Source organism: Myotis daubentonii, chromosome 4, assembly GCF_963259705.1.
Source record: "Myotis daubentonii chromosome 4, mMyoDau2.1, whole genome shotgun sequence".
In the NCBI taxonomy this organism is placed as follows: Eukaryota; Metazoa; Chordata; class Mammalia; order Chiroptera; family Vespertilionidae; genus Myotis; species Myotis daubentonii.
This window is the reverse complement of record NC_081843.1, coordinates 113,191,065-113,209,358: the sequence shown is the minus strand read 5'-3', so window position 1 is coordinate 113,209,358 and position 18,294 is coordinate 113,191,065. Positions and strand designations below refer to the sequence as shown.

The 18,294-nt window shown below is 36.6% G+C and overlaps 1 protein-coding gene across 6 annotated transcripts in view; it reads right to left on the bottom strand.

Moving 5' to 3' along the window:
* Positions 1 to 18,294, bottom strand: part of ZFR (zinc finger RNA binding protein) — a 72,376-nt gene that overhangs the window by 21,240 nt on the left and 32,842 nt on the right. For all 6 annotated transcript variants that reach the window (XR_009452723.1, XM_059694994.1, XM_059694996.1 and 3 more), the window contains 8 exons: positions 17,840 to 18,131; positions 15,514 to 15,707; positions 13,750 to 13,869; positions 12,711 to 12,856; positions 5,320 to 5,482; positions 3,874 to 4,079; positions 2,623 to 2,773; positions 678 to 819 (listed from right to left, as the gene is read on the bottom strand). Coding sequence is in view for 5 of the 6 variants with exons in the window: in XM_059694994.1 (XP_059550977.1) it covers positions 678 to 819; positions 2,623 to 2,773; positions 3,874 to 4,079; positions 5,320 to 5,482; positions 12,711 to 12,856; positions 13,750 to 13,869; positions 15,514 to 15,707; positions 17,840 to 18,131 (1,414 nt within the window). In the remaining variant the exon portion in view is untranslated. The remainder of the gene's footprint in view (positions 1 to 677; positions 820 to 2,622; positions 2,774 to 3,873; positions 4,080 to 5,319; positions 5,483 to 12,710; positions 12,857 to 13,749; positions 13,870 to 15,513; positions 15,708 to 17,839; positions 18,132 to 18,294) is intronic.

The window sequence follows — 18,294 nt, the reverse complement described above, 5'->3', positions numbered from 1 at the left end:
TATTCTACAATTGTAAAGGAAATCCTGAACTGTACTAGAACTCACTAACTACACCGACCCCATTTGTTTGTCAGTATCTCTAGTATAATAGCGGGGTCAAATGCCCATGTCTACATGCAATAGGATACTCTGCATTTATGAAAGTGCTCCAAACCAAAGAACAACCTCAGAGAACTAGAAATATTTTTACCACAGGACAAGCCAAATCCATGATTACATATATAACAATGCCTCTAAAAATATAACTTATGAGTGTTTAACCAATTTTACTTCTGAAACTCTTGTCTTTTTTGTAAGACAAGGCAAGAACAAGAACTTCTTAAAAGAAGTTAAATTTGTGGCCCTTACAAGCAACATTTAATTTTTTATGTGTTGCGACTATGCCAGTAAGAATAATTTTGAACTTCTTTTTCCAGAAATCTGAGGTTAGCAAGAAAAGAAAAAAATCGAGAAAATCAGTAATACCATGAGTGTTTTATATAAAAGTACATTACTAAGAAGAACATTTACTTTCTGCAAAATGACCTTAAGTAAAACTGGCTGCTACATTAAATCAAATCCATCAACTTCATATATAATGCCAGCATGTTGCCTTCTAGGGCTTAATGCCATCTCAGAGTAGGTAAATGAAAAAAAAAAAGTTAATAGAAAAATAGAATGTTTAATGGCTTTCCAACCTCCTTCCCTCATGTTCTCTTCTCGAATAATTGGAGATGTTAGGGTGATAGTGACTTGCATTTTGGGTTCCACACATGAATTCAAAATGATTGCCGCTTCAGACACAGCACATTTTATGTCATACTTCTCAGGACTTATAACCTATGTAATGAAGAGCACAATAATTAGCTGGATCTTTGACATTATCAGACAAAGCAGTTTCATCATGGCTCTTTCATTTTCTCACTACCACAACCATTTTATAAGGACTAGATCATATACTACTGCCCTTTGGGAGCCTTGCATTAAATGAAAATAACATTAAATTATTGCTCCGCCTTTCTTCTAGAATTGTTTGAATTTCCTTATACCTGCTTCTGTAATATGGGAAAAGTAATTCTATCTTATAGGATTGTTGGAGGAATAAATGAATTAACTATATAAACACTTAAAGCAGTACCAGACTGGTATATACATAGTAAGTGCTATATAAATGTTAACTATGACGATGATGAAGAATTCTATTACTCTTGCTTATCCACTTGTACAATACGTACAGACTGATTTGGAAAAAATATTCTGCTTTTCGCTTAATTATTTAACTGTTAATTAGTTAAGATATAACATTTCCTGCTTTGTGGTTTTACTAAGCACCACAATTAGGATCAAGATGTTTCCTGCAAATTTACATGATTCTTTCAAGGACCTCAAACCTCTTCTTCGCTCTCCTCATTGTTCCAGCAGTCTCAACCGAGTATCGGTAAGAAGTAGGCATTGCCAATTCTGCTGGCTCCTAATACTTAAAGACTCATCCACAATAAGAAATTTCATCTCTGGAACAAGGGTAATACAAAGCAGACAACAGCTGAAGCTCAACCGTGTGCTTCATTATTCCTTGCTATAGTTGCTCTGCTGTGGTCAGGTACTACTTATTCTGACTCATTACAATACAGTGGGGCCCTGACTTACGAGTTTAATTCATTCCGTGACAGAGCTCGTAACTCAAATTACTCGTACATCAAATCAAAAAGTGAACAAGTGAGACACGTGATGCTGGGCTGATGTTGTGGCGTTCACTGTGACGTTCGCTGCGCCAACTAGCGGTGGGGTATCTGAAGCTGGCTCGTAACCCGAATTTTAGCTCGCAACTCAAAGCAAACAATTGGCCGAGAGACGGCTCGTGTCTCGAAAAACTCGTTAGTCGGGACACTCGTAAGTCAAGGCCCCACTGTATCAATAAAATGTCAGTCCTTGGATTTAGAATGCCTAATTAAATTGCAAGGTTTTAAAATAAGTTTTATACATAAAATTATTCAAGGAATCTGTATTTTAAATCTCAGCCTGAGATTCTAACAAGCTAATGTATAAATCTTAAAAAATTCAAACAATTGCTTTTGTAGAGCCAAAAGGGGATATTCTGTTAATTGTGTATTGCCATGATTTAATAAATGGACATTGGAGAAGGAGTTCATACTGTTATAATATGGAGAAAACTTAAAATAACTACGATAAACTAGGGAAATTCAAATCAGAAAGCTTATTTTCTTTATTATATTTTATTAAAAACATGCACTCAAGTAAGTAGCCAAGAGGTTCATGATTTTTAAAAAGTTAAGCTTGCTATACGTGGCCTTTGTTTAAAAGAAATCACTTTCTGTTCTGAACAACTGCCTTCTCTCTGATGATTCAAATCTTAGAAAAAGAACACAAATAGGACATGCAACTTTACATTTTAAAATAAATTCCTATGATGGCTTCATGCCAGTTACAAGCACTATAAAACCTAAAACGACAAAGTAGAAAATAGCCCTACTAATTCGCACAACCAAGAATAAAATTCAACATGGAAAGTGAAACCAAAAACTTAAAGGCTGGCTTAGGTTTAAAGCTGAAATAGTAAGTTAGTTCTGCCAAAAACGTTTGAACCAGACAAGGGGTAAAAATGAACATTTCCATAATACTTACAGCAAGCTGTTTGGGTAGGTTTTCTGCAATACGGGTTAATAATGTCTTTGAAGGTTTCTCTGAGCACAGCAAAACAAGGTTGACATTTCTATCTCCTCGGAGAAGTAATCCTTTTGCCAATACTCCCACTCGCAAAACTCCTTTTAAAGCTCTGCAGTAAAATCAAATTATATTATGTTTCTCTTCTCAACGAGAACCATGATAGTCTTTGACCACACAGAGTAAATTAAATAACTTTCTATACTATTAAATTTTCCATCAACTACAGTATAAACACATTCAATATTTGTAGAAGTACCTTTCATCTAGATAAGAAATATAAATAAATGAAGAGTTAAGTTATCATAGGGAGAACTGAAAAACAAAGAACATTAACACTTCTGTGTCACATTTTACAAATTAGGATAAGAGTCATTTCTAATATCATACAAAAATATTCCCAAATAAAGGGAACATTAAAAGTGAATAGATCATAATGTAAAACTTGAAAGATGTTGCAAAAGTTTGGTTTTATTCAGGCTTTATGGTCAATGCACTAAGGAAAAAAGTTGATAAAACAGATACAATGTAGGACAGACGCAATCCTATATAATAAAAGGCTAATATGCAAATCAACTGACCAGCAGAACAACTGGATGCTATGACATGCACTGACCACCAGGGGGCAGACAGTCAATGCAGGAGCTGCCCCCTGGTAGTCAGTGTGCTCCCACAGGGGGAGCACTGCTCAGCCAGAAGCCCTGAGCCGGGCTCATGGCTGGCAAGCACAGTGACGGTGGCAGGAGCCTCTCCCACCTCCATGGCAGCACTAAGGATGTTCTACTGCCAGCTTAGGCCTCTCCCCATCAGTCAGACATCCCCTGAGGGCTCCCGGACTGCGAGAGGGTGCAGGCTGGGCTGAGGGACGCCCCCCAAGTGCACGAATTTCATGCACCGGGCCTCTAGTAAGTAAATAAAAACTAACAGCATATGAATGTAATTAGAAAACTACAAAGGCAGCATTGAACACAAACTCAAAATAGTTTTATATAAATTTAAACAAAACGTGTAAATTTAGAAGGCTGGAGATTGTAGGGAATAGTGTATTTCTCGTTTTGGCAAAAAAGAGGTGACTACACTAGGCATCTAACACAAGCATGATAAGCATGTAGATCCACACCAGAGTTTTCAATCTTTATAACTTTTATTTCAAGTGTAAGTCCATGAAAGGAAAAGCAAAAACATACAAAGTAGATAACTCTGAAGACATACCTGTCTTTACCTCCCTCTTTCTTATCATCTCCTTCCTTGTTCTTGCTCTTCTCATGTTCAGACAAACTGTCTGAAACAAGTTTTAAAGCACGTTCAGTGATAGAAACAATTTTCTGAACTGCCTGTAATTCCTCTTCAGTTGGGTAAATCGTTGCATGTTTTGTCATTACATAACGGTCATCAGATGAGTCAGGACGTCGTAAAGGCTACAGAAAAAAAAAATACTTCATTTAAAGAAATGTTTCCTGAGCAAAAGTAAACTATTATTTTAAAAATACACATATTTTCATCATATCTTTTCAATAACAAAGTCGATTATGCAAAATGTCCATTTAAAACTATCTTCTCCTTTTTTCTACTTCAGTAAAAACAAAAATGCAAACTATGGAAAGTTATACTACCTAGAATATGTAAGTATATACATGGCCTCAAAACAAAATTATAATACATGCCATCTCAAGTAACAATACTTTTTTAATATATTTTTATTGATTTTAGAGAGGAAGGGAGAGGGATAGAGAGATAGAAACATCAATGATGAGAGGGAAGCATTGATCGGCTGCCTCCTGCACGCCCCCTACTGGGGATCGAGCCTGTAACCCAGGCATGTGCCCTTGGCTGGAATCGAGCCTGGGACCCTTCAGTCCACAGGCTGACACTCCATCCACTGAGGCAAACCGGCTAGGGCAAGTTACGATACTTTTTTACTCAACTTTAAAAACCAGTGATTCAGAATTCTTTTGCTTTTAATAAATGTTTTACTGTTGCTTATTCTGTGTAAAGACAAATGAAAAAGGTTAAAAAGGAGAAATTTGCTGTTTTATTCCAAGTGCTCTCCAGAAAACAAAACAAGCAAAAAGACCCTCTTGTTTTCTGTAGTCTGAACACTTCTATGAAATTTCCAGCCCCCCCTCCCCCGTCTCCTCCACCATGTCTCTTCTTTTAGCCAGATTCCACAGAACACACGCTCTGAGATGCAGATCTTTCCTCTAATTTTCCTAATTCATCAACTGTAGTGCTAATTTTGAACTAGTTATGTACTACCCCTTATCCTGCACTCAATTCAGAAGTAGTAGTAGGTTTTAGATGGTCAGGATTTGAAAGAAAAAATATTCTAAACCACAGGTAAGGGAGAGATAATCAGTTCCTGCTGATCACATCTAAACAACAAAGGCAAGACAATCTTTTCTATTGGCAAAGAAGCTCTACTCCCATTTAGCTTACGTTGAAAGAAACGACTCATAGAAATTCTATGAAGTTCCTTATACATAAAGACAGGTACTAAGAACCTGTAATAAGGGGGGAGGGGGGAGGATTCTAAATCAGATGAATTTACATTGTGATTACGAGATTATTAAGTCTAAGAACTGGCTCCCCAAAACTGTTATCCTCCCATGCTGAACTAGTCCTATGTTTTCACCCCACATAAATGAAGGGGACACTCACTGCTGGCCCCTGTGGCTGAGGAGGCATGCCTGGTCGGACTCCGAGAAGGCCTAGCGGACCTGGGGGACCATGAGGATAGCCACCATCAGGCATTCGGCGGCGATCATCCCAATGATGTTGTTCTTCCTCCATTCTTCTCCAGTACATATCCTCTTCATAACGTCTGAAACACAGAAAGTGACATTACAAGCCTATAAGAAAATTACAACCCAAGAACTTACATTAATGACATAAAAGGCTATTTAAAAACCCTAATCAGCCTTGCTAACACCTTTCCCCCTTTGATTTCCTTTATATGCTTTCATTTAGAAGTAATACAAGTGAAAAGAAAAAATGAGAATACAAAGAGAAAAGCAAAACAAAATTTCAGTCTAAGGTCAAAGTTGAAAGAACAAGCATCAGGAATCTCCGTTCCTTCCAACCTCTTTTTCTTCTCTTTAAGGGAGAAATTGTTAACTTAAATGCCTGCCTAACAGGTCCAGACCAATAATGTGTGTGAATGAAAGATCCAAAGCAAACACTTAGGAATTTCTTCATGTATCCAAAGAAATATGCTCTCTCCTATTTTTTTTTTTTTTTTTTTTGCTTAGAGAGAACCTCTTAAGACTACCTTTAATTTTTTCCTCTATGATATAGGTAGAAACAAAGACATTTCTCTACTATGAGGAACAACAATAGTATACAACAATGATAAATGGCAACTCACGTTCTGTCTCATTTTGGGGAATATTACAAGTGATGGAGACTATGGTAAAAGTAGAAAATGCATGTTCTGGCTAGAGACAACAGTTGTGACTTAGCTCTTATTAATTATTGCCATAATGTAATATATATAATCCCAAGGCCACCAGGATTTTAATGTTTTTAAAATATCTTTGATGTTGGTCTTTAAGCGTTAGTTCAGATTTAAAAATATTATGTATACCAAATAAAACCCCCAATGGCTGAACCTGGCCTGTGGACAGCTAGTAGATAGTCTCTGCTTTAATGGTCAACACTTTCTAACTTCTTTTCATTATCTGATTCTCTTTCACTTCTATCCTCATTTTCAGCTTCAAACTAGGAAACCAGTAACTCCCAAGGGAAATCTAATTTTTATAACAATAAGCTTTTACTAATTTTTTTTTAATACAAACATAAGAAGTATGCTTCTCAAGTAGCACCGTAGAAATTACCAATTTTGTCAGATTGAGAATACAGTGCTTTTTAAGTCATCCAACTTAGGACTACACTTTCAATGTTATTTAGGCTTTGAGAGAAAAAATAATAAAAACAGTTTGAAGGCTCTCAATGCCAAATACTTTTATTATTAGCAACTAATCAGTTTTGAACAATTATTACAAAAGATGTTTAAGTTAAATAAGGGGAGGGAACTTTATCCATTGTTTACCAAATCACACTCAATGCCAAATACTTCAGGCACATCGTAGGTGCTTAAGTAAATATATATCAGTGCAGATAAAATAACTGCATAATACAGGAATAAAGAATTTCCAAAGCATGACAAAGGCAGAAACTTCATAAAGAATGTGACTTAGTCACTAATCATCCGAGAGATGCAAATCAAAACAGCAATGAGGTACCATCTCACACCTGTCAGACTGGCTATCATCAACAAATCAACAAACGACAAGTGCTGGAGAGGATGTGGAGATAAAGGAACACTTGTGCACTGCTGGTGGGAATGCAGACTGGTGCAGCCACTATGGAAGACAGTATGGAGTTTCCTTAAAAAACTGAAAATGGAACTCCCATTTGACCCTGTGATCCCACTTCTAGGAATATATCCCAAGAAACCAGAAACACCAATCAGAAAGGATATATGCACCCCTATGTTCATAGCAGCACAATTCACCATAGCTAAGATCTGGAAACAGCCTAAGTGCCCATCAGTAGATGAATGGATTAGAAAACTGTGGTACATCTACACGATGGAATACTATGCTGCTGTAAAAAGGAAGGAACTCTTACCATTTGCAACGTCATGGATGGAACTGGAGAGCATTATGCTAAGTGAAATAAGCCAGTCAATAAAGGAAAAATACCACATGATCTCACTCATTCATGGACAATAGAGACCATTATAAACTTTTGAACAATAATAGATACAGAGGCAGAGCTGCCTCAAACAGATTGTCAAACTGCAGCGGGAAGGCCAGGGAGGGTTGGGGGGCAGGAGGTAGGGGGGTAAGAGATCAACTAAAGGACTTGTATGCATGCATATAAGCATAACCAATGGACATAAGACACTGGGTGATAGGGGAGGCTAGGGGACTGTCTAGGGCGGGGGGATAAAATGGATACATATGTAATACCCTTTGTAATACTTTAAGCAATAAAAAAAAAAAAAAAAAAAAAGGATGTGACTTAGTCCTAGCCGGTTTGGCTCAGTGGATAGAGCGTCAGTCTGCTGACTGAAGAGTCTCTGGTTCAATTCCAGTCAAGGGCACATGCCTGGGTTTCGGGCTCAATCCCCAGTAGAGGGTGTGCAAGAGGCAGCCAATGATTCTCTCTCATCATTGTTTTTTCTATCTCTCCCACCCTCTCCCTTCCTCTCTGAAATCAATAAAAAATAAAAATAAAAGAATGTGACTTACTGGTAGATTTAAATACATTTTAAAAAAATCAATACATAAATTAGAACTACTTAAAAGTAACATGTTAATAATGACTTAATATCTATAACGTAAGTGTCTATATGAATCAATAACAGGTAAGTAAAAAACTAAACAGGCAATTTACCACAGAAGAAATTAAGTGGTCAAGCATGAAATAAAAACTCAATTTGCCAAGCATACAAACAATTCAAATTGAAACACAAATGGCTTTCACATTTCACACTCTCATTGGCAGAGATTTTTTTTTAAAGAATCGTTTACTGATTTTTAGAGAGAGAAACATCAACGTGAGAGCGCAACATCCATCAGCTGCCTCCTGCACGCCTCCCTACTGGAGATCGACCCTGCAACCTGGGCATGTTATCGGACTGGGAATCAAACTGGCAACCTCCTGGTGCACAAGACGACATCCAACCAACTGAGCCACACCAGCCAGGGCTCGCTCATTGGCAGAGATTTTATTTTAATAAGTTCTAGCAACAGACCTCAAAGTGTGACCCAAGAACCCCAGATGGCCCCTGAGACCCCTTTTCAAGGAATCAATGACTTCAAAATTACTTTCATAATAAGGTTAATACATTATTTTGCTTTTTCCATTTTCATTCTCTTATTTGTGTACAATGCAGTTATCCAGAGGCAAAATGTGGTAATCATGACATATTGAACATAGATGCAGATATGAGAATTATGCTGCCTTTTTTTAAGTCAGACATTAAAAAGATTTGCAAAAATGTAAAACAATGTCATTCTCATGATTCTGGGGAAGAATATAGTTATTTTAGAGTTAATTTTCATCATATATTTAATCTAATATAATTGCTGAATGTTATTTTAACTACATTTTAACTATAGTTTGTCATTTAAAATTTAAATTCATAACTATTTAAACTTTTCAGTTTTAATTTTTAACACAGTAAATCTTGATAGCTATAACCCACTTAAGCAAAAACTCACTGAAGTCTTCACATATATTGAGCACAAAGAGTCCCGAGACAAAAAATTTAAGGACCACAATGTTATACTATCTAGTACAGGCCGAAGTATGGGTATCTTTAAATCAAACATTTCCATTTCTGGGATTTTATTGTTAGCAACTAATCATGATTTATAGTCTCAAGGATGATCAATGTAATTTTAATAGGGAAATACTGGAAACAACCTAAATATCTAACAATATATAACTGGTTACACAGAAGATTTTACCTCTGTACAAAAAAATACTATGCTGCCTTGGAAAAAAAAAAATCCTGGCTTAATTTTTTTAAAAAAGTTGATATGTAGCATTGGCCTGTGAACCATCACGGTTCAATTCCCAGTCAGAGCACATGCCCGGGTGGCTGGAGACCCGAAGCAGAACCTCTCTGGAGATCCAGACCAGAACTTGGCTGGAGATCCTGGCTAGGCTGCTGATCAACTGAACGCTGTCTCCGTGTCATTCCTTCTTCGCCGACTCCGTCCACACCTTTGGGGACCCCTGGACCTTCTGGGGTTGGACCCCGGCACCCGGGTTGGGGGCTCGATCCCCAGTAGGGCGCATGCAGGAGGCAGCTGACCCATGATTCTTTCTCATCATTGATGTTTCTATCTCCCCCTCTCCCTTCCTCTCTGAAATCAATAAAAATGTATTTTAAAAGGTTGATATGTAAATGAAAAAGTGTGTTATAAAATATGCATACACTATGCTTTTATTCATATTTTTTGAAATTACATTTTAAAACTGGCCCACAAATACTCATAGCAGCAGTATTCATGATAGTACAAAAGTAGAAACACAACTGTCCATCGATTGATGAACAAAATGTGATACAACCATAAAAAGAAATGAAGTACTGACATATACAATAATATGCATGAATCTTGAAATCATTTATGCTAAATGAAAGTAGCCAGACAAAAAAAATACCAACTATTGTATGATCCCATTTATATGAAATCTCCAGAACAGGCAAATCTCCAGAGACAGAAGTGTAGTAATGGTTGCCTACGGGTAGATGGAGGGGTTGCTAATGGGTTTGTGGTTTTTTGGGGAGGTGATGACAATGTTCAAAAGTTGATTGTGGTGATGACTGCATAACTAAATATATGTGAATTGTACCATTTAAGGATATATCACTTAAAACCAATAAAAATGAAGATCTCTCTGAATGATATGTTTCTCATTTCTCCTTCCCTGTAGCCTCTAAACCAGCAGTTCTCAACCTGTGGGTCGCGACCCCTTTGGGGGTCGAACGACCCTTTTACAGGGGTCGCCTAAGACCATCAAAAAACACATATATAATTACATATTGTTTTTGTGATTAATCACTATGCTTTAATTATGTTCAATTTGTAACAATGAAAATACATCCTGCATATCAGATATTTACATTATGATTCATAACAGTAGCAAAATTACAGTTATGAAGTAGCAACGAAAATAATTTTATGGTTGGGGGTCACCACAACATGAGAAACTGTATTAAAGGGTCGCAGCATTAGGAAGGTTGAGAACCACTGCTCTAAACTTTCTAGAATAAACTGCCTTCTTAAAAAACACACTAAGTTGTATTAATAAAATGGCCACATTCCTATGATCCAGAACTAACCACCTTTTTCTCGCTGAGTGACGAACATGTGCTGCCTGCACGACAGCTTGTAATGCTGACGTCTCAGTGAGCCACAGGCCCTGCTGGGTGCTATGTGGTACTTGTGCCCTGGAGGAGCGTGGGCTCCCTCTACATCCTCTAAGTCATCCCAGAGGAGAGGGAAAACAGATGCCATGTTTTAAAATTCCAGTACAGTTATGGCTACAGATAGTCCTCGGGTTACATCGGACACACGTCGTTTCGTCGCCATCTCCCATTTATTTATTAAAAAAAAAAAAAAAAGTTCCATCATTTTGACGTATGTACATATGTGCTTTATGTTTCTTATTTATTTGCCACAAGTAAAGGTCAGGAATTGTTATCTTTCTTTTAAATTTTTTTTACTGTTTCACTTCATTAGTGCTGTGTCTGTGCTCCATCTGAGTGACATAGGTGCTTACGGAGGTGAGTCTGACTTACGGCGAAAATCGCCTTACGTCACGCCGTAGGAACGGATCTCCGACGTAACCCGAGGACCTACTGTATTTTAAAATTACTAGCCACCAACATTGAAGAACAGATTAGGGGAAAAATTGAATTTCTGTTTTTGCCAGTAATTCCACACTTCTTGATTTTTTAAACGATTTGTAAATTGAAGCCTCCTATTAACTTGACAGTCATATCATTTGAAGAAATGAGAGAAGTTGTCGTTAGATGATAAATTTTAGGGAATCTAGGTTCTCCAAACCTCATTTGATGTTTCATTACAGCTAGTTGCTGTCAGTGAGGGTAAACTTACATCTTAAGTCCAGTGACTATTTGCATTCGAAGCCACAAAGATCTTTTGGTACAAGAGATCTTTGGATCAACTAGCTAAGATAGAGGACCGAGACAATAGTGAGATTAAAACTATTTGTTACCCTTAATTTGCTTTTATTGCCTTTTAAGACTATCAGCAAAAGTGCAAGGTTAGCTCCAGCAATCAGTTCATCATTTAGATCGGGACCTCTACCTGACAGCAGGGAATGCTGACAGACCTTGAAAATCAGTATCAAACACATGCCAATAAGAAACCCACTTCCTTTGTTGGTAACTTATTTGGGAAGGAGCACCTAACATGCAAACGCTGGAATAATCTCTCGCTACTCAGACATGTTAGGCAGCACTTATGATTCCTCATTTGTGAGAACTACCCTTCAATAAAACAAAAGGGGTGTGATGTGGTGGGAGCCCGGGCCACTTGGTTACACATATTTTTAACAAATTAGAAAAGATGAAATGCTTTCTTATAAAACTATTAAGCATGGCCGAAGTATGAGGTATATGATCTGTATAGTATGTCCCATAAAAAATATTTATTACTAATGCCTTAAACTCCAGAGTAAACATTCATTTAAAATGGAGTTCACTGGCTCTAACCAGTTTGGCTCAGTGGATAGAGCGTCGGCCTGCGGGGAGACTGAATGGTCCCAGGTTCGATTCCAGTCAGGGGCATGTACCTTGGTTGCAGGCACATCCCCAGTAGGGAATGTGCAGGAGGCAGCCGATCAATGTTTCTCTCTTATCGATGTTTCTAACTCTCTATCCCCCTCTCTTCCTCTCAGTAAAAAAATCAATATATTGAAATAAATAAATAAATAAATAAAATGGGGTTCACTGGGCAGATTTCCCCTTTAATATTACATAGGAATATTCTTTATAAGAGATTTAGTACATGGTTTTATGAACTGGTAAAAAAACAAAACCAAATGTAAATATGTAAGAATGTCTATTTGTTGCACGTAACTTTTTTGGTATAAAATAAATGTATAAGTTACCTGTGGAAAAAACAAAAAAACACTAAGATGTCTAGGCTCTACCAAATCTTATATTCAATATTTTTAGCATGTAGCCAAATGTTTTGCTTGTTTTAAACTGAGGCATTTATTTATAACATTAAACTATTTCTTCACATATTTAATACATGTAAGAATGTAAGATGCACTTAACCACATAATTCCTAATACCAAGGCCATAGTCAAATATTAGAATAGTCAATAACTTACTCTAATGCATTTCTTTTCTGCCCCTAGGATCTTCCTGAAAAGTGAAAATTAAAAGTACATGAAATAAATCTGGACTGCTTTGAATGGGAGTCACATACTTAGAATAGCCATTTTTTTTTTAAGAAGGCTGAATCACTTATGCTACTGAAAGCTAAAGAAATTACCTCATTTCCATTCTCCAGCGCTCTTCTTCTTCTCGTCTCCGCCAATACTCCTCTTTCTGCATTTGCTTCCTCATTTTCTCTTCTTGAATCTTTCTTGCTCGAATACTGGGCTTTACTTCTACTTGCAAATCTGGATTGACTTTTTTCTGTTAATATAGACAAGACATTTCAAAAACTAGCACCCCCTTCCAACAATCTACACATACAATCCCACATATTCTTTCATCATAGAGATTTTTTAGTTACAAATTTCCTATTATATAAAGAGTAAATTCAACATATAAGTTGAATCAGAGGAAAGATTCAGAATACATTAATATTCGTTTCTTCCCACCCCTAAAATTCTTAATTATTCCAAGTTTAAAATTATATACTTACTATGTAAAAAGTACATGCCTTAGTGCTGACCAATAGAAGAGATCCTTAGGGGACGAATGAATATTTAACTTTCCTTTATTTTTTTGTAAATAGATGATTCTAAATGTCTAAGTGTGGAATTAAAAAGTTTCTTTTCATAAAAAAGTATTGCCCTGTAACAATTTAATTTTCACCACCCCTGTGTTTAAAAGAGAAAACATGAATCTAATGCATTAGATTAGTTCAGCCTAAGTAAAAACTTTACATATAATATTTATATTTAACTTAGTGCTTGAAGTGTTTTCAATAAAGAATTCCTTATCTCAAAATTCATTTTAGTGGGAATTCTACCAAGATAAAGTAGGTAAATGGAGACCTGACACTTCTTTCAAAACACTTCATTAAGTGAAAAAATTATCTTTACATGATCACTTGATCCGAGCAATGTTATAATTTAGCTACAGTCACTGAGAATGATGAAATATGGTTATAATCTTCTTTCCTAAGTATAACAAACTGATCAGTAAAAATCAAACATCTGAATCTAAGTGAGACATAATATGCTAATCTTGGAGTGGGAATTCATGGACTCAGTGAGTTATGTTTAGAATCTTTATTTTACATCTAGAATGTTCCAAGCTGTTTTAAAAAAAAAAGAGAAAAAGTTGAAATGTTTACTCACTTTATATTGAAGTCTGTGTCTTCGCCCTTTTAAGTGCATTTCCTTAGCATTGGGATCATTAAAGCTGCACTCGCATAATTTACAATGGAATCGAATTACTTTTCCCTCATCGTTTCGTACCTTGATGCAAGGGGAAAAAAATCCAAGAGTTATAATGGAAATGTTACAGTTGAAGATTTCATTCATATGGCCTCCCAGATTCTCTGATTAAAAAAAAAAAAAAATTGTGGAAAAATTAAGAGGAAAAAAGATAGGCAATGTCTAAAATTTTTTAAAAGGATGATCTATAAAAACAAACTGTTAGAATTTTCTAACTGCAGCGTTAGCATACAAGATGTTAGCATGTATTTGCTTTTGTAATTAACTGCAATTTTAATACTTTTATCTGTATGTAAACATTTAAAAACAATTAGATACCTTAAATTCTCTAATAAATAGTTACTGAATACCAGGTACTGTTATTGAAAATGAAGATAAAGATGATTAAAGATAAAGCTCAATGTAACTTCATGGAAAATCAATGTCAATTTTTTCTAACTGTACAACCAGTTAGGAAGACAAGTAGACTAGAATCTTATTAAGAAGTTTATGATGAATACTATGTTCAAATTGTCAGGGCAATTTAAAGACTAGCTTTGAATGCATCTATCTGAAGTTTGGAATTACTTTATTATCACTGGAAATTATGGGGTTCTGGAGGCATACATTTTTTCAAATCTTACTCTTTTAAAATAAATTGTATGTGAACTACTGATAAACTGCATAACCCAGTTTTCTACCTTGTAAACAAAGAACTCAACGTAACTTGAGAGAAAAAGAATAAAGGAACAAATATTTACCAAAAATCTACAATATGCTAGGCACTTTATTTCATTCAATCTTCACAACTTTGTTAGGGAACAGCCAAATTTTATAGATGTAGACACTGAATTTCAGAGACTTACATATGTTCTACAGTAAAGAGTAAAGACTAGTGCTACATCACTCCATGTTAGTCTTTCTACTAACGGCAAATATTGATATCAAGACTCTCTGATGTTCCCTCTTTCCTCTATTTACTGAGCTTACTTTTCGATAAAACAGGAATAATTTTCTAATCAGCTTGAAAAACCAAATAAACAGGATCTTTTAAATTAACAACCCTGCCCAGCCAGTGTGGCTCAGTGGACTGAACATCGACCCATGCACCAAGAGATCACTGGATCATTTCCTTGTCAGGGCACATGCACAGGTTTTGGGCTCTAACCCCAGTAGGGGATGTGCAGGAGGCAACTGATCAATGATTCTCTCTCATCTTTGATGTTTCTCTCTCTCTCTCTCCTTTCCTCTCTCTGAAATGAATAAAAACGTATTAAAATAAATAAATAAATAAATAAAAAATAAATCAACAACCTTAATTTTACACATGAAACTAAGTGATTGTTAGAAAAAAAGTATTGGCTTTGTCAAAATATTTGGTGTTCGTAATTTTTAAAATTTTTATGTTCAGGGCAGTTGAAAGATAGAAGAATATCTACCAAATAAATGGAGAGTTACTTTACTGTTTTAGCAGGGAAAGAGATAACAAAAATATTGTAATGTTACTTAGACAAGCTTAAAGGACATGCTTTTTAAAACCCTTAAAAAGATCCCTTTGATATTCCTTCACAAGTAACTCAAACCTAATGGACTATAATTTCATTTTCCATGAAAAACATGCCTACAACAAAGCCGCATCCCTTCCCCTTTCCTCATCTCACAGCAATGGTGTTCTTGAGTCAGTACCTCCTCCACGTAGTCATGGCCCACTGGCTGCACATCACTCTGCAGAGCAGCCAGAGAAGCAGGCGGGACTGGTTCTGACACTGTGTCTGGCTTCACTTCTGGGATCTGTACAGAAGGAACAGGAGTGCCTTTAACAGATTCTGTTCCTTTTAAGTCTTCTGTTTTATTTCCTGTTGATTGCAGCTTATTACCACCTAGAAATGCATAAGAGAATTACAGTAATTTTAACTTTCTTTTTTGTGTAAATGTATAACCTGATACAACAAAAACTTCAGAAAAAATTATCTCTTCTACCAAAAGTCAAACCCTGCTTGACACACAATAGATCAGAAATTTGAAGAACCACATAAACCACTCGGCTTCTTTACCCTATTGAAATACACATCTGGATTTTCCCCTTTTTCACCACCCACACTCAACACTCCTCTCTGTCCCCACTATGGTTCTCGTAACATCAAGTGCCTAAAAGTAAACAGCAAGTGCCTGAAAAGCCTTATTCATGCTGGTATCCCCAGTTCTTTGCCAATGGAACTGGGCACTGTCCTACATTCTGGTAATATAATAAGAATAACACAATGTAGCTGCTTCTGAGGTGCCAACAATTAAGGGAAGAAACAACTAATTATAATACAATGTGATAAGGGCTGTACTAAGTATGAGTAGAGTACTGTAGAATGCAAAGCAAAGAAACCACTACCCTTTAACCTGATCCAGTTAGAAAAGGCTTCACCAAGTGTGTGACACTTGAGCTGGGCTTTGAAAGAAGAGTAACGAGTATGAACTGGCCAGGCAGAAAGAGAATAATGTCTAAACAAAAAGAATAGGATGTACAAAAAAGCACAACAACATCAAGTTAAAAAGACTGCAGTAAATTTAAGGCAGCTTCAGTAATTCATTATGAATTACTACCTAAGTAGAGATGATGACCGATGATGAGGCAGGAGCCTGAATGGGAAAGGCCTTGATGACACAATTGAGGAACATAGAGGTTTTTTTCCCATACCAAGAGGAATGACACTGAAAGCTTCTAATCAGGAGTCTAATATAATTTGATGTGTATTTTCACAAAATGACTTCGACATGTGTTGGAGAGACTGGATGCAATAAGGAGTAGCAGACTTTTTTTTTTTTAAAGGAGAGGTATCTGTTATATGTCTTTATTGATTTTTAGAGAGAGAAGGAAGAGGGCGAGAGATAGAAACATCAATGAGAGAGAAACATCATCAATGGGCTGCCTCCTACATGCCCACCCCACCCCCCGGGAACAAGCCTGCAACTTGGACAAGTGCTCTGACCAGGAATCTAACCCGTGACCTCTTAGTTCCTGGGTCGACACTCAACCGCTGAGCCACACTGGCCAGCTGAGGAGCAGACTTTGAAGGCCTAAAAACAAGGCAGTGGCTTGAAGATGACATTTTCTTGGGGGGTAGAAATATTGTAGTGATAGAAACAAAAGGACAGGTAAACAATTAGAGGAGGCAATAAATAGGAAAACATGTCAGTTTTCCAAGCAATTTTATGAGATCATTTCGTGGTACTCTTGTAATAAGACAATGGGTAAGGAGACACTGGTAGGCATCGATAAAGCTGTTCAGATCATGACCAGGGCTACCTAAAATATGGCTCTAGACTCAGATGGGGGTTTTGAGTTTGCCCAAAAGATTTTAAAGTTACTGTACACATTGGAATGGATGAGACCACTCATGAATACTGGATGAGAAGAGTAAGATGAGAACAGAATCAGAATCTTAGAACACCACCACTCAGTGAACATGAAGGCAGGAGAACCAATAAAGATACCTGAGAAAGGGGTGGGTAGACAGACAATAACTAGAGAGACAGAGACATATCTTAAGGTTTACGGTATAGCAGTCAACTATGTCAAAAGTTAGAGAGGTCTACAGGATGAAACTGAAAACTGGCCACTGAATTTTGCAATTAGGTTTCTGGTGATTCTTGAGAGCAGTTTCAGAAAAGGGTAGAGTGGAAACACTAACTGACTGGAGACTGGATAAGAAGTAGAGAAGTAGAGAAAGAATTAGTTCAGCAGCTTGAAAGGATAACCGGAATGGGAAAAGATCTTTTTTAAAATTTAAGACCATGAAAGATAAAGGTATACCTGCATGGCTGAAGGGAAGAGAGAAGAAACCATTAGAGGACTGACTAAAAATTCAAGAAAAAAATAGAGATATGTGATTCAACAAGGTCCCAGAGAAGGAGGGAGGAGGTGGGTACAAGACCATAAGCAGAAGGGTTAGTCCTGGACTGGAAGAGAAATGTTACTTTGATGGAGTTGGGAAGAACATAAAGAATCTTCAGTACTTGCCAACAAAGTTTATTTTGGGTGTAGATGTCTTCTTGGCAGCCATACTTGTAGGCACTGCTGACACTTTAGTGTTGGATGTGCTATTAAGAGACGAGTTTCCTGTAGCTGTAAGACCTTTCACTGAAGAAGTTGCAATTGATGAAGTATTCACAGTACAATTGCTTGCTGCAATGCTTGAAGGAGAGGCAGTCGGTTTTGTAACAGACACAGCTGTTGAAGAAGTAGCTTGGCTAACAACATTTGGTTCTGTTGAAGGAATGGGTTTACCAAGTTTTGTGTGTAATTTAACCACCTACAAAAAAAATAAATAAAAGCACATTTATTTGTTGGAAACTCAGAATATAGATTTTCAAGTTCATCTAAAAGAAATAAAATTAAAATACAAATGATATTTTTTGCTATATATTTTCATACACAAACTCATTATTTTCCAAATAACCTCTATGAAGCAGATA